The sequence below is a fragment of the Nelumbo lutea genome, chromosome 4 (genome assembly GCF_056320005.1).
Source record: "Nelumbo lutea isolate HS-2025 chromosome 4, American lotus-T2T, whole genome shotgun sequence".
NCBI lineage: Eukaryota > Viridiplantae > Streptophyta > Magnoliopsida > Proteales > Nelumbonaceae > Nelumbo > Nelumbo lutea.
Window position 1 is genome coordinate 63,582,407 of NC_142687.1, and position 26,180 is coordinate 63,608,586.

The window sequence follows — 26,180 nt, forward strand, 5'->3', positions numbered from 1 at the left end:
AATCAATATTTGGATAGGGGATAATCTTTATCCTATCTGTGGATTAAGTTAGTTTACTCCTGATCTTATCAGGAGGTTATCAGATTCAAATTTGATTTGAATTTGGTCTCCCAGAGTGGATAAGGTCATAAGCCCAATCCTTTTTACTAACATTAATCTCAGATTCGCCCCAGCTGAATTCACTGAAAAACTCAGTGACCCCCTTGAGCCCATCACATGGACCCTATGGGCCCAACACTTACATTAAGTGGTCCCTGGGCCAAGCCATCTTATAAAAACCCAGGGACTGGGCAGGTGCAAGATTAGCCCATCAGGTATTATCCTAAATGGTCTTACACTTAACCTCTCAGCCGTTAATGATCAAACACTGCCCTACAAGAGAAGACCTCTCCCTCGGCTACAAGGAACAGTGCCGCACTCTCTACTCACATGGATCCCGGGAATTAAAACATTTTGCAAATCTTTTGAAACCGTATATATACATGTATATATATATTAATTTTGCAAAACAAAATTCCAATGATTGAAATCAACTGCCGGCAGTTTGGTTTCCATCAGAGAGAGTGCATTCCCGATCATTACCATTGTCCGACAAAGGAGCCGATCCTGTCACTATGATCACTCACTGAGATGAATTCTCAGACTACCCCAACATGTCCAGGTTTTGACCCCCACTAAGGATCTCACTGATTGACATATCAAATACAGCCCGATCCGACACCTAGTGAAGTGTCATAATCGAGTCCAGGGGTCATGTGTAACTTTCCAGTTTTGCCCATCTGTCTCCAAGGTCTAGGGCAATGCTGAAAATCTGGTCCGGTTCAAGGGTTCAATCAATCTCATACTGCATGTGCCTTGGGTCTTACCCTGATGGCCGAGACAAACCATCCCAACACTTGGTGGCACATCAGTATCAGCCTTGGCAGGATAAATCTCCTCAGACTTATCCAATGGCTGTGAACATTTAAAACTAACACGAGTCCCTATAAGTGTCTAGTTTTAGGGTCTTACACATAAATATACCAAACAACATGAATCAAACATGTACTTTATTTATTTACACTAAATGTCAAAAGTACATCAAATTGGACTGAAGCTAAGGGCATACAAAACTGTCTAACATGAGGAAGGAGGGGCAGAAGAATTTTATGTTGATGAGGAATAATAGTACCTGTTGGAGATCTTAAGGGTAGCTTTTTCTGGTGATTTGGATGATTTCATGAGGTGTCCTTGTTGTGCTTAGAGTTGTGCCTGTTTGTTGTTTTGGGTGAGTTGTGATTGGTGAGTGGTGCCATCTTACCGCCATTGATGGAAGTATTAATTTTTTATTTTCATTAATAAAATTCTCTTTTACTTGCAAGAAAAGGTCCTATGACACTGTACTGTGATAACAAGGTTGCCATCAGCATTGCTCACAACCCAGTCCTTAATGCTGGGATGAAGCATAATGAGCTAGACAAACATTTCACCAGGGAGAAATTAGAATTGGGTTACATTTGTACTCCTTGTGTTGCTACTATGAATCAGCTAGCTGATGTTCTTCTAAGGGGGTGTCTTTCTCCTGTGACATTGAGCTTTATAACAAACTAGGAATGATAGATATCTATGACCCAACTTGAGGGGGAAGTGTTGTTTATGCTGTGTTTATGTACAGTTTAGTGTATCAGGGGCAATGTTGTCTTTTCACTTCTTTTCGTGGTCACTCTAATATAGATAAAAAGATGGGCAGTCACCCACTATTCTTTTTGGCTCTCAACAGTTCAATCCTTTCTTCTCTTCTCTTTTTCACTTCTCAAGCATTCTAACACTGAAAACATGGAGAAATATCAATCCCTTTTCTGGCATTTGAGAATCAACTGGTTGATTTATTTACTAAGAGTTTAATTCAGAGAGTCTATTTTATGTGCAACAAGCTGGGCTTATATGATATATATACTCCAGCTTCATGGAGAGTAGTAGAACTTGCAGTGTTGAGGGTATTTTTGTTTTAAATTCCTTTTATCATGTGAAAGGAAAGTTTTGTTGTTGTAGGCACATTAGTTAAGTGGTCTTGTTCACACCTTTATAAGGAATTGCCGATGGTGGTGAACGATAATATGAGAGTATCTTTCTTAGTTTCTCTTTTTTCTTTACTCTTCCCTCTTCTCCTTTTTCTCCTGTCCTTTATTTGATATCATTTGCAAATCAAGATAGACTGGAACGCTTGGCCTGGAGTTTTCAGATGATATGGGCAAAGGATCAGAGGGTGGAGAAACTGGCTGTAAAAGTAGGAAAGAGAATTAACACTAACTCTTCATCTCCTAGGGTTGGTTGAAAGGGCAAATTATTGGAAACCCAAGATTTTTGATTGCATGAGTCAGAGATCTTCAAACACAGATTCTTAGATTCTTTACCAACAATCCGATTTCTTTTTTTCTGAATATTTTTTGGTATTTCATAGAAATTAAAACACTTAATTTAATTTTCTTTTAATAGGAGATTCATATTTTAATGGGATGGTCAAGCATTGGGAATATTAAAACCTTGAGGTAGAGAGAGATTCTAAACTATTAATAGGTTGGATGCAGACAAAAATCTTGTTGTATGGACTTTCAGACAACAAATGGGGGAAATACTTTGCCTAGCAAGGGAAGCTGGAGTAGTATTCAAATGGGTAAGGAGGCCAACCAATTCTGTGGCTGATAATTTGGCAAAGCAGGGGACCCTCAGGGAAAACCTTTTTGGGGCTGTATTGTAAGCTTTGAGATATGTTTGGGGTCAACACTCATGCTCTGAGTGGTTGACATTGTATGTGTGTTTAACTGCTATTTTAATGAAAGTTACTCTTTTCAATAAAAAAAATATTTTAATGGGCTGGTTACTTATGTACTGCCTGTTGAACTACCTCCTTTGAATTTACTGGTTCTATGTTGTACCAAAAGTAGCCTTGTGCCCTTGTACACGTAATGGGTTCTTAAGTTCATGGTTCTATGTTTATTTCATTGTTTTTTGATATATTTTCTATGCTTATTTCATTGAAAGCCATTAACCACTAATTACTGATGTAACCTTTTTCAGGTATGAAGCTTGGGTCATTTATAATTTCTTGTCACTGTGCTTGGCATGGGTGGGTGGCCCAGGTGCTGTTGTTCTAAGTTTAAGTGGTAGAGTTTTAAAGCCATCATGGTATCTGATGACATGTTGCTTCCATGCTATACCTTTGGATGGGTATGCACTTTATATCAGTGAAATCTCTTGTTTCAATTCATATGATGTATCCATCCAAGAATTTTGGTTGATAATTATATGCTTTTTTTTACCCCTCTGCCTGTATGTTGTGTACATTTGGATGGTGTTGTACTTCTGATAAATACACATAGCTAAAACTTTTTAAGCCATGCAGACGTTTCATACGGAGATGCAAGCAAGGTACTTTGCAGTTTGTGATTCTGAAACCCATTTTAGTTGCAGTTACATTCATACTTTATGCCAAAGGGAAGTATGAAGATGGCAATTTCAGTGCAAAACAAGCTTATCTATATATCACCATCATTTATACATTCTCCTATTCGACGGCGCTCTATGCCCTGGTCTTGTTCTATGTGGCATGTAGAGATCTGCTTCGGCCATTCAATCCAGTTCCAAAGTTCATCATGATCAAATCTGTTGTTTTCCTGACATATTGGCAGGTATAATCTCTTATTTTCTAAATCTATTTTGTAATTATGAGTATTTTATCTTTTGCAGAGCTGGTAATGATAGGGGATCTTGTTTCTTCTTGTGAGTAGTTGTTTGCTAAACTTAAAAGGTAAAACCTATCTTGGTTGTTTCTCTTTCTCGCACATGAATAGGAGAATGCTAAAACCAACGTATTAATGCTGTTTGGTTGCAATGGAAGTGGGATAAAGAAAAGAAAAAGAAAAATAACCTTTGTCATGTTTTTGCCATTTGGTGGGAGACTTATAATGTGAGATAGAGAATATCTCGAAGGTGTTGATTTTGAGGTGGGAATATTCTCAATATTGATACACTTCAAGATCAAAGGTGGACTGATATAGATGCTATCAATAGTGTACATGCAAAATGAAGGTAGCCAAAGAGAAGTGACGTGGAGAGAATTGGAGGAATGCTATCGTAGGTGGAATCCATGATGTTTAGGTGGTGACTTTAATGAGGTGTCATTCACATTTGAAAAGAAGGGAGGATCAAGATTGACTTGAGCCATGCAAGAGTTTGGGGGTTTTGTGGATCACTTGGGACTAATTAATTTGTTTTGTCGATGCAAGGGGGTAAGTTCACATTGGAGCAACCTCAAAAGTTAGCCAGATTTATCCAAGCTTGATATATTTCTGATCAACAGTGGATGGGAGGAGCTCTTTCAAGATGTGACAGTGGAAGCTTTACCAAGAGCAACCTTAGATCACAAACCAATTCCTTTTTTTTTTATCAATAACAGAAAAATTATTAATAAAGAACAACAATTACAACATCCATGAGGAGAGGTAAACCCTCCTAGCCCTCCCGAAGGGCAACAAAAGCACAAAAATTAGCACTGCTTCTGACCCATTGAAGTCTTACTACCATGCCTCTAGAAAGCCATTTGAATTTCTTCTTTCATTTGCATGTTCCCATAGTCCATTCTCTTCTTTTTCTAACTAGCCAATAACTAACTTGGAGTCACTTCAATGATTAGATTGTGGATATTTAATTCTTTTGCTCTTTTTAACCCTTCCAAAGCAGCCAAAATCTTAGCCCTGAGAGAATCACCTACACCAATTGACTCAGAATAGAGCCAAGGCTTGTCCTTTCTCATTCCTAAATACACCTCCAATACCTGAAGGCCCCAGGTTGCCTTCGCTTCTTCTATCAAAGTTTAACTTTATGAACCCTTCAGCTGGTGGAGACCACAAAGGGATTAGTGACAGCTTTCCTTGGTGTAGATTTGGCCACTTCCACCCAGTTATTAAGCAGCAACCCTGTTGGAAAATCCTCAAATATTTTCAAGGATTTCACCCACTGAATCGTTCTAATTGTAACAACCTCTAGAATTGCACTTGTACTCCTTTCCTTATCAAGGAAAATCCTTTGATTCCTATATTTCTACACTGTCCAGCATATAGCAGCTCTACTGCATCTCCAAAGAACTTTACCCTTCCTCTTCATCCCACTTACAGCCGAAGAGACAAACAAGTGTAACAGTTCTCCCCATTGGCCTTGCACAAAATGCACCAATTATGAGACAAACACCAAGGTATTTTTCTTTGAAGTAAATCACAAGTATTGGTCTTTCCTAGAAAAGCTTCCCAATAGAAGGCCTCAATTCTCGGAGGAATTGGCTTTCCCCACACTCTTTTAATGGGAAAAAGCAGCCTAAGATTGATATAAGGTTGGGTCATGGCTCTAAAGAAAGATGCATAAGAAAAAGAACCAGAAGGAACTGAAGTCTAGATTCTACTATCCGGCTCAAGGTTTAAAATGTTGATGTCGATAGAAATGTTGCTTACCAAAATATAGGACATGTCAGAAATGTCGAGGAGAAATATTGTAAAAATTAGAGGCATTGTGGAAATATTATGAAGTATGTGGAAATATGCAATGATATTTTGTAAAATGATAAAAGGAGCATTAATACATATTTCTAGACTATTATCTTATTCCCAACCATTATATAAAGCTAAGAAACTAAGATCAATAACAAATTAGTAAATGATGAAGTTGTCATATAGACTTCCAAAGTAAACAATTAACACCTAAATTGCATAATTTATTATATAAATAAAAATAAGGTTTAGCATCACATTCAAACCATCACATAAAGCCAAAAAACTAAGATTGATAATAAAATAATAAAAAATGAAATCACCCTACAAACTTCAAGAGTTCATGTTAATAGTTAAACTACATGATCTATTACATAAAACAAAAACTCAATTAAAATTACCTCCAAAAAGAATTTCTAGGTGGTTGGTGGTCATCATCTCCATTAGGTGGGTGATAATACTGTTGTTTTGGTGGTTTGCAATGTGATTGCCAATTCATCACATTTTGATAATACCACCACCTGTAATCTTCTATAAAGCATTGATTGTTTTCTTAGTTAATTATTTGAGAACCTCCTATTTGGAGGTATTGTTCATATCCATATCCATATCCATAACCATAAGAGGTCATGTTAGGAGCTTGTCCAAAGAGCCCATAATCATGATTTTGGGTTCCAATCCCAGATGCCTGTGATTGAGTTTGGCTATTTTGACTTGAAGTGGGATATTCATAGCCATATGATGATGTAGAACCAGCAGTGCCCCACTCATAAGATCTAGAAGAATTGCCTATCTCCATTGAGCTTAAGTTTTCTGATAATGGTTGCTCATAATCAGCTTCTACTTTCTTCCTACATAATATCTAGATCCGTTATTTGAAACCATTAGGAATAGACCCCATGCATTAAGAAAAAATTAAATCAAGAGGACCCAATGACCTTGAACTAGAAGAATACAATAACAATTTATGGCTTTTCCCTAATCGATACGAGTCACAAAATGTAGAAGACCCCTAAAATATAACAAATCAAACTTTAATAAAACTTGCCTCACAACTCTAAAGGTTGGATGCCCTTAGAATGCTGATACCACACATCAATGCTAGCTCGTTCTATACACTAGCAATGACCTGTGATGCACAAGATGTATTTCTACTTTTTTGTGTAAAATAGTAGAAAATTTTTTCTTTTCTTTTTTAGATATTGAGCTTCTAAAATTCCTTTTTATATAGCTTCGTTGATATTGCCTTATCGGTTCATTTGTAGAAGTGGTAACATGAGAAGCTGGACTATGATCTAAGCTTGATCCTCCAATATTTGGGCTCAAATGTCTTTTATTTTGGCTCATATTGGATATTACCCCTATCATCACCATCATCACCACCACCATCGTCATCATCACCACTACCCCCACCACTTCCACTTCTTGTGTTGCTTGGAGTTACAAATTCATCAAACCAATTTTCATCTTCATCTTCCTCTTCCTCAATTTGTTGTTGCCTTTGATTTTGAGATGCCATAAAATCATCGACATTAATTTCCATCTCATTAGCTATACAAGAATTTGGTCTTCCACTTGGTTCATCTAGCAAAGGCTCAAGAGACTTTATCCATTCATAAAGTGGGTTCTTTTCGTCTTCAGCATATACATCTAGAAGGTTCAAAGGATAAGTATAAATTTCTTTTTCTTTGTCACCTTTAAGATGTTTGGCCTTGAGCCTTAAGTTGTAGTGGATAAAACTAATTTTTTAAGCTTTTCATGACTCAAGTAGTTTCGCTGTTTTGTGTGGATAAGAGAGAACGTGCTTCAATTTCTTTTACATTCTAATGATGTAGCTGTTTGAGATAACACACGTACAATTATATGTATCAAAGTTGGAGCATTAAGTCCATACGTCATCCACCATTCAACTATAAATATTTTTTTTTTTTCTGTCAATTTAGTTGTTCAACTATATTTATAAATAGAATCATGAAATCTAATTTAAAAAACTAATAGACACTCTATAATTGAGCTTTGAGCTTTGGCATTATGATATTATCTACCTGGGTGCATTTTTGTTCTTAAACTAATGACGGATTGCCTTCTAAATGAGCCAATTGCATTCCAAAATTTTAACACCTACAAAGACAGGGTAGGTGACAATTGACAAATAGTTGATAATAATAATAATATTAAAAATATAATAAGTAATATATATGCTTATATGCTTAATCATCACAATTTGCATGTATTGCTTCTATCATGCAATCAGCTTGCCTATTAGGACTTGGTTCTAATATTTCAATGACATCTTGTAATGCTTTCAATAAATCCGCACAATCCCCAAGTTCATATTTGTATTGATATTTTGGATTCAAAAATAAGTTGACATGCATTTAAAAATTAAAATTATAAAATTTGATAATATTATAAAAATAAATAAATAAAATGATAGAAGCAAAATATTTACCAACTTCATGAAGGGGGTGCTTAAGTTGTTTTATTCATCTTTCATCTATGATCTTTCAGTACCCCTGATAAGATCTTGGAGTAACGTCTCTAGTAAACTCCTTCATAAGTCTTATAGCCTCATACACTAAGCCCATGGTTAGCCATGTATCACCATCAACCATTCATAAAACCTAATACGTAGGCTCCAAGATCTTAACCACATTATGCACTGAATCCCAAAATGAATTGCTACAAACTATTTCCTCAACTTTTTTACCTTCAGGCTTCTTATTGAGGTCACATTCTTCCCATTCTCTAGAGTTAAATAAAATTTTCAGACATTGCCTATGTTTTTTAATGCTTTTAAGAGCAATAAAGTTTGTAGCAAATCGTGTCACCCCTGGTCGAACATTGTTCCCTCTACACTGTTCTCTCATCATAGCAAGAAGCAGACCATGGTTGTAGATAAAATTTGTTATTTTTCTTGCACTATCAATGGTGGTCTTCATTAATTTCCTCTTTCTGATTTCTTCTATCATCAAGTCAAGGCAATGTGCAGCACATGGAGTCCAAAATATGTTGTATTTATCCATTACTCTTTTCCTACATTCAAATAATTACTTCCATTGTCTGTCACAATCTGCATCACATTTTCAAGTCCTACCTCATTAGCAATACATGCCATCAACTTGTAAATATATGGTTAATTTTTTTATCTCTTAACACATCAATGGATGTGTATATTGTCTTTCCATTGCAATACATCATAAAATTAATAATAGACAACCTTGTAGGACCTGTCCAACCATCACACAATTGTTACCCCATATTAGGCCAATTCAGCTTAAGAGATTTTATATATACTTCTATTTCACTCCCTTCTTCATCCAAATAAGGGCCCATTATCTCATAAGGGGTGGGTGGCTTTACACCTTGGCCACTTCTTGCCACTTCATCACAGGAGAGTTGGCAACATTGGTAGGAATATGATTGAAATGAAAAAACTGTCATTTCTCTTCCCAGTTTTTTTCTCAAATCATGACCACTAAACCTTGATTTCAATTTCTTTCGACCTACATCTTTATATTGATATAGTTGTAGGTCTATAGGCACTTAATGTTCTCGTACACTGTATGAACGATATGCATACTATACTTTTGTCATTGTCTACTACTACCACCAACACTAGATCCTTGATGGCCACTACTTAGTCTACTTGAATTAACTCTTCATGATTGATCATTGTTCCGTCTATCTTCAAGAGACTCTAACAGCTTTTTTGTATGCTATTTTTTCTCTTTTTGTCATACAATCATCTGGATATGCTATGTCATCTTCATCATCAACCCCATCACATTGGTCATATTTATGTGATGGTTGGGAGAGTGCATTTTGAAACTCTTACACGTTTTGCTTTTTCTTGCTGTTTGTAAAGGAGGGACATTCTAGGGACTTGAGAGTAAATATTTTAATTGGCTTCTCTAGCAAACCATTGAGTCTAATAAAAGAGATGGGGGCTGTTTTCTGTAGGCCTTTTGTTCCTTATCTTTCATTCTAGCTGTAGCTCCTCCCCATCTAGTTCTAAACATTCTTGGGACATTTTCAGGTTGTTAGACTGAGATTTCCTTATGGCACATAAAATCTGGTTTTTAATATAAAACCTGCATATACTAATATTTACTTGAGACAAAAAATTTCGAGCCATCACAATTTAATTTGTAGTTTTTATTGCCTTAAATAATTATATTTTTAGTAGTTACCTTAATGTGCAATTAACTTGTTAACTTCTCTCCTCGATGCATTGTCGAGAATCCTTGATTCAGTTGCTGACCCTTCCCAACTATTTTAAAGGAATAAGATTTAATGTATGTTTTAAACCTTTGCATGAGTGAGATGGAGAGAGGTGACTTACAGGTTATGCTTTCTGGAGTTCCATGACTATCGGATGAGTTGAGAGTCTTGATGGAGAAGCATAGAGCTACAAGGAGTGGAGGCCAATATGAGAGAGAGTGGGTCAACAATTTTCTTTTTTCAAATTGATTCCTACTGTTTTCTGTCTGCACTAACAGAATATAAAGAGAAAAACCCAAGACCGGGTTTTCTTTCATTTTCTTTTTCTTTTTTTTTTTTCGTTACGCCACTAAGGAAAGTTTGTTTCTTTGTTTTATCTTTTTCTCCACAACCATACCCAGTTAGTGAGTACTCAAAACATGAAGTTGTTCAATGGGGATTTCAGTGGGGCAGGCAAAGATTACATACACGGTGTCTCAGTACCTTTGTTTTTTTTTTTCTTTTTCTTTTTTGAAATTGGGCTTTAACCAATTTGATGCAATATTTTTTCAGGGTGTTCTGGTGTTTCTTGCTGCAAAGTCCAGATACATCAAGAATGCTGAGGAGGCTGCTGAGTTTCAGAACTTCATAGTATGTGTTGAGATGCTAATTGCAGCTATAGGTCATTTTTATGCATTTCCATACAAAGAATATGCGGGTGCAAATATTGGTGCCTCGGGTGGTTTGACAGCAAGCCTTGCTCATGCTTTGAAGTTCAATGATTTCTACCATGATACAGTGCATCAGGTTAGTGTTGCATATGCATGCTTGTCTCTGGTCTTTTCTTTTGCTTACTCTGCTGCTTGGACTGAAGACTCTTTCTTTTCTGCAGTTTGCACCTACTTACCATGATTATGTGCTTTACAACCACAGTGAGGGTGATGATGGAACAACAAAGTACCGGTCACGCACCTTTGTGCCTATAGGCCAGGAGATGGACACTGTCAGAAGAAATAAACACTTGTTTGGGAACAAAATTGATGATATACAGCTATGTAGCCTCTCCTCATCTGGTACCAGCACTCCCAATAATCCTAATAGCTTGCAGGATTCCACAGATTCTGAGGCAATGAGGTCGTCCTTACTTGTGGATACTTCAAGTTTTGTTCAGCCATATGATCTATCACTTATTGATATGGATTTGTCAAATTACCCCGCTAAGGTTCCTGCAGCAGATGTCAGTGGCAATAGGTGAGGATAGCCAGTTTAGTTCCAGCAAATCAGAGAAGGTTCTGGATATTCTCCTTGTTATGGTGCCCAAGCTCACAGAAGCGGGTTTTGCCTGTAAGTGTGCTGATATTAGTTATCTTTCAGTTTCAGAGGATTGTTGAAGCCCCCATAATTTTAGTGTATTGGTTTTCAACTATTATACAAGTATGCATGCATTCTTGGGGGGTGGAGCTTGCAGATTCTGGTTAGGCTTGTAAATGTGGTCACAAGGCTTAATTCTCTTTTAAGTTTCTTAACAGGTCCGTTCTTTATTTTTATTTCCAGTCCATTTGTTGTATGTGTTGTTGATAAAAGACTAAAACCCAACTGACTTGCTTGTACTGAATAGAGACATTCTTCCCATATATATTGTTTGAAGTTGTGTTAGCTATATGAAGCTTAAGTGCTTAACCATATCAGATAAAATACCTTTGTATGAGCACAATCACCATTGACCATCTTCATCCGATTGCCAAATGCTTTCTTTTATTCTTTATTTCATTGAGCATTATTCTGGGCTGTAATCCAGCCATCTGATGGAGAAAACTGGCGGCTTCTGAATCATCAACAATGACAGAGAAATGAGCACCAGATAAGGGGTATTCAATAGTTTCCCCAAATGTCACAATGCAATAGTTGAAATGGTCCAATAACAGCAATAGAACCAGGAAGAAAAGGAAGTGGTCTTGCATGTTTAGCCAAGTGACAAGCATCCTAAACATGGTGTTCACTATTTGATTCAATGGTGGTGATAAAATATTCTTTAACTTGGCTAAGCGGGCTCGTCAAGGTGAGTGGCCTGGATGCCAATGCTAGGCGTCAAATGGCGGGTTAATGGAAATCTATTAGGTGTGGGGCAAGGTAGAAAATGAAATGAAGTCGTGCTCGCTCCTTATCCAATCCAGGTACTATTTTTTGTTTAGAGGTCTTCTTATGATGCTGGTCAACATAGAAAGCGACAAAGCAATTAACAAGGCGAGGAGTCGACTTACTAATTGTTAGAGGTTAATTTGAAAGCGGGTATGTAGAGTAGAGCACACTGGTAGCAGTAATATGGGTATTGAAGTGTTAAGTGTCTTGTATCGATGGTGACTCTCTATTCGTGATATCTTAGCTTGAATAGGCTGATCGATGTTCCTGAGTGGTGTCTCTTATATTCATTCTTTCAGGGTAGCAAATCGAGCTGTAGATTGAATGGTGTATTAAGCTTTCTCTCTTTTTCTCTCTCTCTCCTATTGATTTTCTAAATTTTTGTATTTTTTCTTTTCATAGTTAGGGATGACTGAGTTTATTTATAAGCAAAATTGAGAACTGATCACAAACTAAGTTGTGCTTTAGTGATAGTGGCTAATTTCCTATGCTCTAAATAATTTTGTATTATTTTTTTTTGTATCTTAATGCTATTTTTTATTGGCTTATTATTATGTCGTATTATTTTTAGGTAAAATTATAAAATGTCTCCTTTTATAACAATTCTATAAACCGTTTGTGTTATGATCCTAGCAAAGGCTTTCCATATAGTTTTGAAAAAAAAAAGTGCAAATGGCTCATTTCCCTTGGTTTTCAATAACAAAGACATTGAACTTATCGAAATACCCTTACATTATTAAGGCATTTGAAAGGATGAGATATCCATCGTATGGACGTCCGAATATTGTGGAATAGAATGGGCGAATTTAAATTTTTTTTTTCCATTCTACTAGGAATTGTATTCCCTATTTTAGAAAAATCATATTTTTCAAAAATCAATCTTGAACTATAAACCGAACCAGATCTGAACAAAAGCAGTAGGAGAGGAATACATCTGATACGGAGAAATAATATCTCCCAACGAAGGTGTTTACGCCTAAGGAAAGATCCAAAAACTGCTCTTATTGAAAATGGCGCAGTACAGGATGGAGCATAATCAATTAAGCTGTAGATTGATTGGTGTATTAAGCTTCTCTCTCTCTCTCTCTCTCTCTCCTATTGATTTTCTATACTTTTGTATTTTCTCTTTTCATAGTTAGGGATGACTGAGTTTATTTATAAGCAAAATTGAGAATTGATCACAAACTAAGTTGTGCTTTAGTGATAGTGGTTAATTTCCTATGCTCTAAATAATTTTGTATTTTTTTTTTTGTATCTTAATGCTATTTTTTATTGGCTTATTATTATGTTGTATTATTTTTAGGTAAAATTATAAAATGTCTCCTTTTATAACAATTCTATAAACCGTTTGTGTAATGATCCTAGCAAAGGCTTCCCATATAATTTTGAAAAAAAAAAGTGCAAATGGCTCCTTTCCCTTGGTTTTCAATAACAAAGACATTGAACTTATCAAAATACCCTTACATTATTAAGGCATTTGAAAGGATGAGATATTCATCGTATGGACGTCCGAATCTTGCGGAATAAAATGGGCGAATTTAAAAAAAAATTCTCCATTCTACTAGGAATTGTATTCCATATTTTAGAAAAATCATATTTTTCAAAGATCAATCTTAAACTATAAACCGAACCAGATCTGAACAAAAGCAGTAGGAGAGGGATATATATGATACGGAGAAATAATATCTCCCAACAAAGGTGTTTACGCCCAAGAATGATCCAAAGACTGCTCTTACTAAAGATGGCGCAGTGTAGGATGGAGCATAATCAGTAGTGTTCTTCCCAAGAACCTAATCCTTCGCAAGAATTAGTAGGACGACACGTGAGCACAACTTCCTATCAGTCCCTTCACAAAGAACTGACATCAAAATCCAATTTTTTTTTCTCCCACTGAACTGGAGATCGAACTGGCAGGTGTGGCGGTGGCAGGAAAGAGGCGGCAAGAGAGAATTTTCGCAGATGTGCTGAATTCTCTATTTTGTGATTTTAGCCTTGAAGACGGGTGGTGATCTCTTTAGGAGTTGCTGATCCAAATCATATTTGTATCAGAATTCCCTTTAAGTGATAAGGGTAAACCCTTATCTTATCTGCAAATTAGATTAGCCTTTTCCTAATCTCTTTAGGAGGTTTTCAGATTTAAATCATATTTAGATCTAGACTCTCTGAGTGGATAAGATTAAGACCCAATCCTATCTGCTAATCCAATATCAAAATTCGCCCCTTATTTAACTGATCAAATTAGTCTAATTCGAAATGGGCTTTAGGCCCAATAAGTTATGTACTCACTTAGCCTTCCAAACTGCTGCCCAGTTGGGCTTCCTTGTATGGCATGGGACCCAAACATTGATCTACACATCAACCACATGGGTTCAGCCCAACATTTGTTACAAGGCCTGACCGAATACACTGTTATGGACAGTGCACCCCCTGAAACCCATCACATGGGCTCTATGGGCCCAACACTTATCCTAAGTGGTCATTGGGCCAAGCCACCTTGTAACGCCCAAGGACTGTGGGCAGATGCAAGATTAACCCATCAGGCATTACCCTCAATGGTCTTACAATTAACCGCTTAGCCCATAATGATCAAACACTGTCCGACAAGAGAAGACCTCTCCCTCGGCTGCAAGGAATAGTGTTGCACTCTCTACTCACATGGATCCCGAGAATTAAAACCTTTTTTGCAAACATTTGGAAACCACAATATATATATATATATATATATATATATATATATGTATATATCAATATATATCAATATATATTTTGCAAAACAAAATTTCAACGATTGAAATCGGCTACCGGCAGTCTTAGTTTCCATTAGAGATAGTGCATCCCCGATCATTACCTTTGTCCGACAAAGGGACTGATCATGTCACTATGATCACTCACTCAGACGAATTTTCGAACTGTTCCAACATACCCAAGTTTTGACCCCCGCTAAGGATCTCACTGATTAGCATATCAAAGACAACTTAATCCGACATCTAGTACAGTATCATAGTCGAGTCTAGGGGTCTGGTGTAACTTTACAGTTTTGCTCATCAATCTCTAAGGTCCAGGGCAATTACTAGAAATCTAGTCCAGTTCAAAGATTCGATTAATCCTACATTGCATATGCCTTGGGTCTCACCCTGGCAGTTGAGACAGGCCACCCCAACATTTGATAGCACACTAGTGTCAGCCTTGGCAGGATAAATCTCCCTAGACTTATCCAATGGCTGTGAACATTCTAAACTAACACGAGTCTCATAAGTGTCCAGTTTAAGAGTATTACACAGAAACACACCACAGAAACATGAATCAAATATGTACTTTATTCATTTACAATAAATTCATAATGTACATCATTCTGATTAGAGCTAAGGGCATACAACTGTCTAACAGCATTATCATATACAATTTAAAATTCAATTTTACCCTCCACTGATTTATTTTGTTGGATAACTTTCAAAGGATAATTTTGTTTCCTCTTCAAGGTATTTTAATAAATTTTATGTTAATGAAGTTGGTTTTGTGTAAATTTGGTATTTTAAAGCATTATATTAACATTAATTATTTAGAATACTAATGAAAGGAAAGTATTTGCACCTTTTCCCAAAAAAATAGGTGTAGTTTTTGTTAAGGTCAAAACGTAGGGGAGTTTCATAGGATTTTTTAGAAAACCCAAAAAGGTTTTTTATAATTTTTCCTATTTTTAAATGTTTTAAGTGTATTTTAAAATTAATAATATTTTATTAATTTTTGTTTTTATTAATTCTTAAATTTAACTAACTACATTCAATTTTTGTTTTTCAGTGGAACTAAAGTTGTTTTAAATTAGTAAAAATTCATCATAAAACTAATAATAATTGTTAGATAGTTTTGTATTAGTTTTATATTAATTTTTAATTTATCTTACTCTTTTCATTAATTAGATTATTTTTATTATATTAATAAAAATATTTTTATCATTTTATTTCATTTAACTAACTAAATTATTTTTATTGTGATTAATTTATTTTTATTATTTTCAAATGGATTATAAATTTATGAAGTTTTATTCAATGTTTTCAACTTGTTATTGACTTAGACAGTTGAACCATTCAATCCATCATTCAACCCTATCTCTAATTTTGGGTTTCTTAAAACCTAGCCTGTTCGGTTGAACAGATTCGAAAGCAATTGCAATCAAGTACAATGTTATCTTATGGTTCTGTTAGGGTTCTAAGTTCCCCGGGTGTTGGTTGCCCTTTCCACTATTCTTTGGCTCAGTTTGATTCTATAATCCAGAGGAAATTACTAGTTGTCGGTAGAAAAGGTAGTTTAAGATGATGTGTTCTCTTTCAATAGTTTCATTGATGCTGTAGTATCGAGGTTTGTAGTAGAGTTTTTCTAACTATATATATATATATATATTTCTAGCTATTTTACAACTCATTTTTTGGATTCTGAAAAAACACGATCTCTGTTTGAGTATTGTCTTTTCAACCGTGTTTTATAATAAATATAAATATATGCAGTGCAAATAAAAAGTTAGGGATTTGAACTTTCTTCTTTCATTACTTTTTACTTATTTTGTCTTAATTTATCATCAAACATTATTTTGTTCTTGCATGTTCAAGATGTGGGTTCAGGAGCTTAATTAATTAATCCGTCTTTTGGTAAATGATCAGTTAATCAGTTAATCCGTCCTGGACATTAACGCCAACTCTGCTTTATTTTGTTCCATGGGAGAAATGACGTGTTCTATTGCTTAGCATTACTTTTCTGTTTTCAACTGTGTTATTTTTTGGGCTTTAATGAGATTCTTATTCGTTTTGCTGAGGGTTCAAATTCAATTGTTTTTGGACATATCATTTGTGCTCATAATTTAGAAAATTTAATGGAAATACACATGTTTATGGCTTTTCCGGTTACACTGGTGACCGATTATTCAGAGATGAAAATTATTAGGGAAAATTCTCGATCAGTACCCATCCTTTGGCTTGAGTGATAATTTGGCACCTGAACTTTAAAATGCAATAATCCAGTACCTGAATATTCAAAATGTGACAATCCAGTACCCAAACTTTCAAAATGTGATAATCTAGTACATGTCGTTAACTAATCCGTTAATCAGCCGTTAAGTGACATTTGAAAAGTCAAAATTGCCCTTCAAATGTCATCTGATTCTCTTTATCACCCATCCAAACATTGACAAAAAACTGAACAGTCCCAAATCCTAACATCTTCTATTCAAAAAAGTTGGTGATTGTTTAGAAGAATTTAGAATTTAGAACTATTCATTTTATTGCCAATGTTTGGATGGTTGATAAAGAGAATTAGATGGCATTCTTAGGGCATTTTTTACTTTTCAAAAATCGTTTAACGACTGATTAACGGACTGGTTAATGGCAGGTACTGGATTGTCACATTTTGAAAGTTCGGGTATTGGATTGTTGCATTTTAAAGTTTGGGTACCAAATTGTCACTCGAGCCAAACTACAGGGTACTGATTTGGAATTTTCCCAAATTTTTATGCTAGTGAATGGAAGAAAATTTTCAGAGAAAAAACCCTAAAGCGTAGCAAGATAACAAAGGAAACGGTAGCAGGAAGTTACTTGCTTAATTGCTTCAAAAGCAACCAAATTGATTCGGAATGGGGGACTAGCTATCATCCTTCATCCTGTCATGTCCTTTAAATGGCATGGCACATGTAAGGGTATCAATGGACCGGTTTTGGCTTGGACCCCGTCCAGTCCAAAATCAATTTAGACGGATCGGACGGACCAATATGAAGGGATGAGAGATCCATCATATGGGTAGTCGAACCCTCCAGGAAGGTTGGGCAAAATTGCAATTAGTCTAATTGGAGTTGTCTTCTCTCTTGAATCTGTAATCTGATTGGGTGAAGTAGGGTTTGCCCTCCTCTATTTATAGCCTTAAAGAGAGATTCTCCTAATCTCATTAGGAGTTTCCTAATCCAAATCTTGTATTTGGATTTGGACTCTCTTTAAGAGATAAAGATAAACACTTATCTTATTTGCAGATAAAGATCAACCATCCTAATCTAATTAAGAGTTTCCTTATCCAAATCTCTACTTGGATTTGGACTCTCTGAGTGAATAGGGATAATCCCTTATCCTATCTGTTAATCAAAATCCCAGAACCGCCTCTCTTTAATTAATCATATTAAACCAGTTCGATTTGGGCTTTAGGCCCATTAAGTCAATGTGCTCACTCATCCTTCAAACTGCTGCCCAGTTGGGTATCCTTGTATAGCATGGGACACAAACATTGATCTACACATCAACATGGGTTCAGTCCAGCCTCTGTTAGAAGGCCTGGCCGAATTCATTGTAGGAAACAGTGAACCCGTGAGTTTATCACCATGGGCTCTTAATGGGCCCAACATTTACACTAAATGGTCATTGGGTTAAATCACCTTATAAAAAACCCAAGGACTGTGGGCAGATGTAAGATTAGCCCATCAGGTATTACCCTCAATGGTCTTAAACTTTACCTCTCAGCCCATAATGATCAAACATTGCCCGACAAGAGAGGACATCTCCCTCGACTGCAAGGTACAGCGCTGCACTCTCTACTCACATGGATCCCAAAAATTAAAACATTTTGCAAACATTTTGAAACCATAATATATGTGCATATCTCTATATAAATATATTTTTCAAAACAAATTTCAATGGATGAAATCGGTTGCCGACAGCTTTGGTTTCCATCAGAGAGAGTGCATCCCCGATCATTCACTTTGTCCGACAAAGGGGCTGATCCTGTCACTATGATCATCCACTCAGATGAATTCTCATATTGTCCCAACATACCTAGGTTTTGACCCCCTCTAAGGATCTCACTAATTGGCATATCAAAGACAGTCCAATTCGACACCTAGTGCAGTATCATAATCGAGTCTAGGGGTCAGGTGTAATATTCCAGTTTTGCCCATCAATTTCCAAGGTCCAGGAAAATTATGGAATTCTCGTCCGGTTCAGGGTTTCAAGAAAACCCACACTACATGTACATCAGGTCTCACCCTGGCAACTGAGACAATCCACCCCAACCAACTTAGCGGCACATTAGTGTTATCCTTGGTAGGATAAATCTCCCTAGATCTATCCAACGGCTATGAAGATTCTAAACTAACACGAGTCTCATATGTGTCCAGTTTAAGGGTATTACACAGAAACACACCATAATAACACAAATCAAATATGTACTTTATTCATTTACAATAAATGTCATAATGTACATCATTCTGATTGGAGCTAAGGGCATACAATGTCTAACAACACCCACTTGCACTTAAGTCTAATCAGGTATAAGCCGAAGTCCTATGCTTTTCACATGTTTCTCAAACACTTTCTGTGTTAGTGGCCTAGTCAATGAGTCTGCTACATTCTCCGCTAATGCTACCTTCTGAATTATGATGTCCCCTCTTCTAACTAACTCACGCAATACGGTATTTCCTCTTGATGTGCTTCGACTTCGAGTGGGCTCGTGACTCCTTAGCTTGAGTGATAGCTCCAGTGTTGTCAAACAACAGTGGAATGAGTGATGTGCTAGATGGAGCTACTCCTAATTCATGAATGAACTTCTTCATCCATATGACTTCTTTGGCAGCTTCACTTGCGGCAATGTATTCGGATTCGGTTGTGGAATCTGTCGTGGACCGCTATTTGCTGCTTTTCTAGCAAACAACACATGATCCTATCGTGAAAACATACCCAGATGTAGACTTTCTATCATCTGGATCTGACTGGAAGTCGGCATCAGTATACCCTTGGATCTGTAGTGAGCTACCATCGAATACCAGACAAAACTCTTTTGTCCTTTGAAGGTACTTAAGTATGTTTTTCATAGTAGTCCAATGCTCCTGCCCTGGGTTGTCTTGGAATCTACTTACCACACTCACTACCTGAGTGATGTTAAGACGAGTGCACAGTATGGCATACATGATGCTCCCTACGGCTGAGGCATAGGGAACGTCCTTCATGCCCTCAATCTCCTCGAGTGTCTTAGGAGACATGCCCTTGGAGAGAGTGACTCTATGCCTGAAAGGAATATTTCATTTCTTGGAGTTCTCCATGTTGTATCTCTTGACTATCTTGTCAATATAAGCAGATTGGGATAATCCTATTATCCTCTTCGATCAATTTCTATAGAGTCGAAGACCCAGTATATAGGAGGCTTCTCCAAGATCTTTCATGGATAATTGCTGTGAAAGCCACACTTTCACCATGGTCAACAATCCTACATCATTCCCAATGAGTAGAATGATGTCATCCACATACAAAACCAATAATGTAACCTTATCCCCACTGGATTTTCTATAAACACAGGGCTCATCTGGATTTTTCTCAAAGTCAAGCCTTTTGTCGTTAGAGTCAAACCGGATGTTCCAACTCCTAGAATCTTGCTTAAGTCCATATATGGATCGGTTTAATTTACATATCATGTGTTTCTGACTTGCAACTATAAAACCTTTCGGTTGCTACATATAGATATCTTCACTAAGATCTCCATTTAGGAACGCAGTTTTGACATCCATTTGCCAAATCTCATAATCATGGTATGTTGCTACAGCTAGCATGATCCTAATGGATTTAAGCATGACCACTGGCGAAAATGTTTCCTCATAATCAATTCCTTCTTTCTGAGTATACCCTTTTGCGACAAAACGAGCCTTGTAGGTCTCAACCTTACCATTGGGGCCCTTCTTCCTCTTATAGATCCATTTGCAACTAGTTGCTTTGACCCCAGGGGGCGGATCTACCAGAGTCTAGACTCCATTGGTCTCCATTGAGTCTATCTCAGCTCTCATGGCATCTACCCACTTCAAGGAATCTATGTCTAACATAGCCTTCGTATAAGTCATGGGATCCTCCTCACTAGTCGTGGTTTCCACCAAGTAACTATCCTAGTCATAGCCGAAACGAATTGGAGGCCTATAAATCTGGGAAGATCTTCTAGGTTGGTCATTACCTAGAGCTTGTGAGACATCTTCCACTACCCCTGAGCTCTCCTCATCAAGAACAACTTCTTGACGATGATTGTTCAGGATGTAATCATCTTCCAAGAAATTGGCATTTTGGCTACAGAACACCTTCTGTTCTCCCAGGTCATAGAATAAGTAACCCACATAGGCTTTGGGGTAGCCTACGAATAGGCAACAACTAGTCTTGGATTCCAATTTGTCCGCACTTATTCTTTTAACATGTATCGAACAACCCCAAATCTTCAAGTGTCTTACACTTGGTTTCTTATCGGTCCAAAGCTCATAAGGAGTCTTCAGAACTGATTTGGATGGAACCTGATTCAGTACGTATATCGCAGTCTCCAATGCGTAAACCCAAAAGGATGTGGGTAACTCTGAGTGTACGAGAAGTGATCGGACCATATCCAATAAAATCCCGTTCCTCCTCTCTGAAACACCGTTTAGCTGCGGTGTAGCAGGAGGAGCTAGTTGTGATACTATCCCATTGACCTTTAAGTAGTCCATGAATTCGTCAGAGAGATACTCGCCACCTCGATCCGATCGAAGGGTCTTAATTTCTCTCCCTAATTGCTTCTTGACCTCTTGTCTAAACTCTTTGAACTTTTCAAATGATTCAGACTTGTGTCTCATTAGGTACACGTAACCATACCGAGAATAATCATCGGTAAATGTTATAAAATAAACATGTTGGTTACGTGTCCTAACACTCATGGGACCACATACATCAGTATGTATAATGTCAAGCGTGCCTGTACATCTTTCAGGATTACCGTTAAATGAATTTTCTACGGTTAGAAAATCCAAAGGACCATCCTTTACCAACCTTGTGATACGATCTATGCTAATATGACCAAGTCGGTAATGCCACAGGAACGTGGGATTAACTGTATCGCAGGTTATTTTCTTGGGGATGTCATCCGACGTAGTTTCGGCTATATTAGTTTCCAGAGAAGGATGAAGAGCATAGAGACCATTCTCAAGTTCTCCATATGCGAGAAATTTGTTATTTCTTTTGATAGTAATTGTATTATTAAAAAGAACAATCCGCACACAGTTTTAAAACAGAAATCAAATTTCTTCAAAAATTATATACAAAAAGACAATCTTTTAGTACAATAGTTCATTATCTAAAAATTAACTCTACAGTTCCTATGGTTGTAGCTGCAACACTTGTAGAAGTCCCCAAGTAATGAGTTACTTCTCCGTCACTCAGTCATCTGCTTATCCTAAACCCCTGCAGTGAGTTACACGCATGAGTCGAAGCCCCAGACACAATACACCAGAAAGTAGAAGTTACCAATAAATTGTTGGACAGTTTTTTTATGCCCTTAGCTTCAATCAGTTTTGATGTACTTTTGATATTTAATGTAAATAAATGAAATACATGTTTGATTCATGTTGTGTGGTATACTTCTGTGTGTAAGGCCCTAAAAACTAGACACTTAATGAGACTTGTGTTGGTTTCAAATGTTCACAGCTGTTAGATAAGTCTGGGGAGATTTATCCTGCCAAGGGTGACACTGGTGTGCTGCCAATTGTTGGAGTGGCTTGTCTCAGCCACTAGGGTGGATGAAGAAGTTCGTTCATGAATTAGGAGTGGTTTCGTCCAGCACATCACCCATCCCGTTGTTGTGTGACAACAATGTAGCGATCGCCCAGGCTAAGGAGCCTCGGGCCCACTCGAAGTCAAAGCACATCGAGAGGAAGTACCATGTACTGCGGGAGATCATTGCTAGAGGGGACGTCCTAATTCAGAAGGTAGCATCAACGGATAATGTGGCAGACCCATTAATTAAGCCACTCACGCAGAATGTGTTTGAGAAACACGTGGAAAGTATGGGACTCCGACTTTACTAAATTGGACCTAAATGTAAGTGGTAGCTGTTGGACAGTTTTTGTATGCCCTTAGATTCAATCAGTTTTCATGTACTTTTGATATTTAAAGTAAATAAATGAAGTACATGTTTGATTCATGTTGTGTGGTATACTTCTGTGTGTAAGACCCTAAAATTGGAAACTTAATGAGACTTGTGTTGATTTTAAATGTTCACACCCGTTGGATAAGTCTAGGAAGATTTATCATGTCAAGGCTCACACTAGTGTGCTGCCAACTGCTGGGGTGACTTGTCTCAACCACTAGGGTGAGACCCAATGCACATGTAGTGTAGGATTACTTGAACCCTAGAACCAGACCAGATTTCCAGTATTGCCCTAGACCTTGGAGATTGATGGGCAAAACTGAAAAGTTACACTTGACCCCTAGACCCGATTATGGTACTGCACTAGGTGTCGGATTGGGTTGTTTTTGATATGCCAATCAGTGTGATCTTTAGCGGGGGTCAAAACCTGGGTATGTTGGGACAGTCTGAGAATTCATCTGAGTGGATGATCATAGTGACGGGATCAGCCCCTTTGGCAGACAAAGGTAATGATCGGGGATGCACTCTCTCTGATGGAAACTAATCTGCCGGCAGTTGATTTCAATCGTTGGAATTTTGTTTTGCAAAATTTATATATATGATATATATTTAAGTATGGTTTCAAAATATTTGCAAATGGTTTTAATTCCCAGGATCCATGCAAGTAGAGAATGCAACACTTTTCCTTGCAGCCGAGGGAGAGGTCCTCTCTTGTCGAGTAGTGCTTGATCATTATGGGCTAAGAGGTTAAGTGTAAGGCCATTTGGGATAACACCTGATGGGCTAATCTTGCACCTGCCCACAGTCCTTGGGTTTTATAAGATGGCTTGGCCCAGGGACCACTTAGTGTAAGTGTTGGGCCTATAGGATCCATATGATGGGCTGAGGGGGTTCACTGGGCTCTCCGGTGAATTCGGCCAGGCCTTGTAATAGAGGCTAGGCCGAACCCATGTGACAGGTGTGTAGATCAATGCTTGGGTCCCACGCCATACAAAGAAGCCCAACTGGGCAGCAGTTTGGAAGATTTTTGAGCACTTGATACTTATTGGGCCTAAAGCCCATTTCGTATTGGGATGATTTGATCAGTCATTAACAAAGGGCGGATCTGAGATTAGGATGAGGCCAAAAGCTTATCTAATCTGCAGATAGAATTAAGAAGAGTCCTAATCCAAATACAGATTTGGATAAGGGCAGCTCCTGATATGATCAGGAGTTCTTTTCTTAATCATTAAGCAACTGGAGAAAACCCTATTCTTTTTACAAGAATTCGAACCCTAGGGAATTTACATAGAACACACCCTGCAGTTTTGTGAGATAGGATCTCAGAACCCCTCGAGAAGAAAAAGTAGTTCGCCATCTTCTTCTCTAGCTCCCTCCTCTTGCAGCCGCCACTATCTATTGCAGTTCGTTTTCTCTGTTAGAAAAAGATCAAGAAAAGTGTTGGAAAGTTTTTGTAAGCCCTTAGTTTTAATCAGTTCTGATGTACTTTTGATATTTAATGTAAATAAATAAAGTACATGTTTGATTCATGTTGTGTGGTATGCTTCTTTGTAATACCCTAAAACTGTACACTTAATGAGACTTGTGTTGGTTTTAAATGTTCACAGCCGTTGGATAAGTCTGAGGAGATTTATCCTGCCAAGGCTGACACTAGTGTGCTACCAACAGTTGGGCTGGCTTGTCTCAACCGCCAGGGTGAGACCCAAGGCACACGTAGTGTAGGATTACTTGAACCCTTGAACTAGACCAGATTTCCAGTATTTTCCTGGACCTTGGAGATTGATGGGCAAAACTGAAAAGTTGCACCTAACTCCTAGACCCGATGATGGTACTACACTAGGTGTCAGATCGGGCTATCTTTGATATTCCAATCAGTGAGATCATTAGCCGGAGTCAAAACCTTGGTATGTTGGGGCAGTCTGAGAATTCATTTGAGTGGGTGATCATAGTGACGGGATCAGCCCCTTTGTTGGACAAAGGTAATGATCGGGGATGCACTCTCTCTAACGGAAACCAAACTGTCGGTAGTTGATTTCAATTGTTGGAATTTGTTTTGCAAAATTTATATATAGTTATGTATGGTTTCAAAATGTTTGCAAATGGTTTTAATTCTCGGGAACTATATGAGTAGAGAGTGCAGTCTCTAGGTTTTTATAAGATGTAAGGCCATTTAGGATAATACATGATGGGCTAATCTTGCACCTGCCCACAGTCTCTAGGTTTTTATAAGATGGTTTAGCTTAGGGACCACTTAGTGTAAGTGTTAGGCCCATAGGGTCCATGTGATGGGATCGAGGGGTTCACTGGGCTCTCTAGTGAATTCGGCTAGGCCTTGTAACAGAGGCTGGGCCGAACCCATGTAGCTGGTGTGTTGATCAATGCTTGGGTGTCACGCCATTCAACGAAGCCCAACTAGGCAGTAGTTTGGAAGACTTTTGAGCACTTGATACTTATTGGGCCTAAAGCCCATTTCGAACTAGGCTGATTTGATCAGTCATTAACAAGGGGCGAATCTGAGGTTAGGATGAGCCCAAAAGCTTATTTAATCTGCAGATAGGATTAAGAAGAGTCCTAATCCAAATACAGATTTGGATAAGGGCAACTCTTGATATGATCAGGAGTTCTTTTCTTAATCATTAAGCAATTGGAGAAAACCCTATTATTTTTACAAGAATTCAAACCCTAGGGAATTTACACAGAATACACCATGTACTTTTATGAGATAGGGTCTCAGAAGCCCTAGAGAAGAAAAAGCAGTTCGCCATCTTCTTCTCTAGCTCCCTCCTATTGCAGCCATCACTATCTATTGCAGTTCGTTTTCTCTGTTAGAAAAATATTAAGAAAAGTTCTTGATATCGGTCTTTGTTGAAAGGTTGATTTTGTTTGGTGCTCATTGTCATCCAAAGGATTCTTGTGAAGGATTCAATGTGTAGAATGCACTCTACTGGTTTTGTTCCATAGTTGTTGTGTCATCTTCAGCAGGAGCAGATCTTGGTGCCTTTTTTGGGCGGGAATACCAACTTTGGGAGATATTATTTCTCTGGATCAGGTATAATTACTCCCTTCTCTTTTGGTTCGGATCTGGTTCGGTTCTAGTTCAAGTAGGATCATTGAATCTTGATTCTAAAATTAGGGAACGCGATTCCCAATTGAAAGGTAGGTAGAAAATTTTTGAAATTCGCCCACCCATTTCGCAACTGTTTTGGCATCCATACGATGGATTCTACCATACCTTTCACAAATTGGTTTATATGACACAAGATTCGAAATTACCTTATTTCTTGGATTTCAGGTACTAAGGACAATTTCTTTTCCAATGGCCTGCCTACTTGTGGAAGTGACAAGCATCTAATGTGTCTTTCTTTTGCTTCTTAGACTTAGTAGCTTTCTTCTGAGGCTTTCTCTTTGCCTTCCTCTTCTTCTTGC

At 37.5% G+C, this 26,180-nt stretch overlaps 1 protein-coding gene across 1 annotated transcript in view; it reads left to right on the top strand.

The window, feature by feature from the left end:
• LOC148860860 (organic solute transporter ostalpha protein (DUF300)) overlaps positions 1-11,382 on the top strand; it is a 64,623-nt gene extending 53,241 nt beyond the window's left edge. The window contains exons 3-6 of the mRNA XM_088984698.1: positions 3,058-3,207; positions 3,383-3,668; positions 10,296-10,529; positions 10,615-11,382. Coding sequence (XP_088840824.1) covers positions 3,058-3,207; positions 3,383-3,668; positions 10,296-10,529; positions 10,615-10,977 — 1,033 coding nt within the window. The 3' untranslated portion in view covers positions 10,978-11,382. The remainder of the gene's footprint in view (positions 1-3,057; positions 3,208-3,382; positions 3,669-10,295; positions 10,530-10,614) is intronic.
• The last annotated feature ends 14,798 nt before the right edge of the window (positions 11,383-26,180 follow it).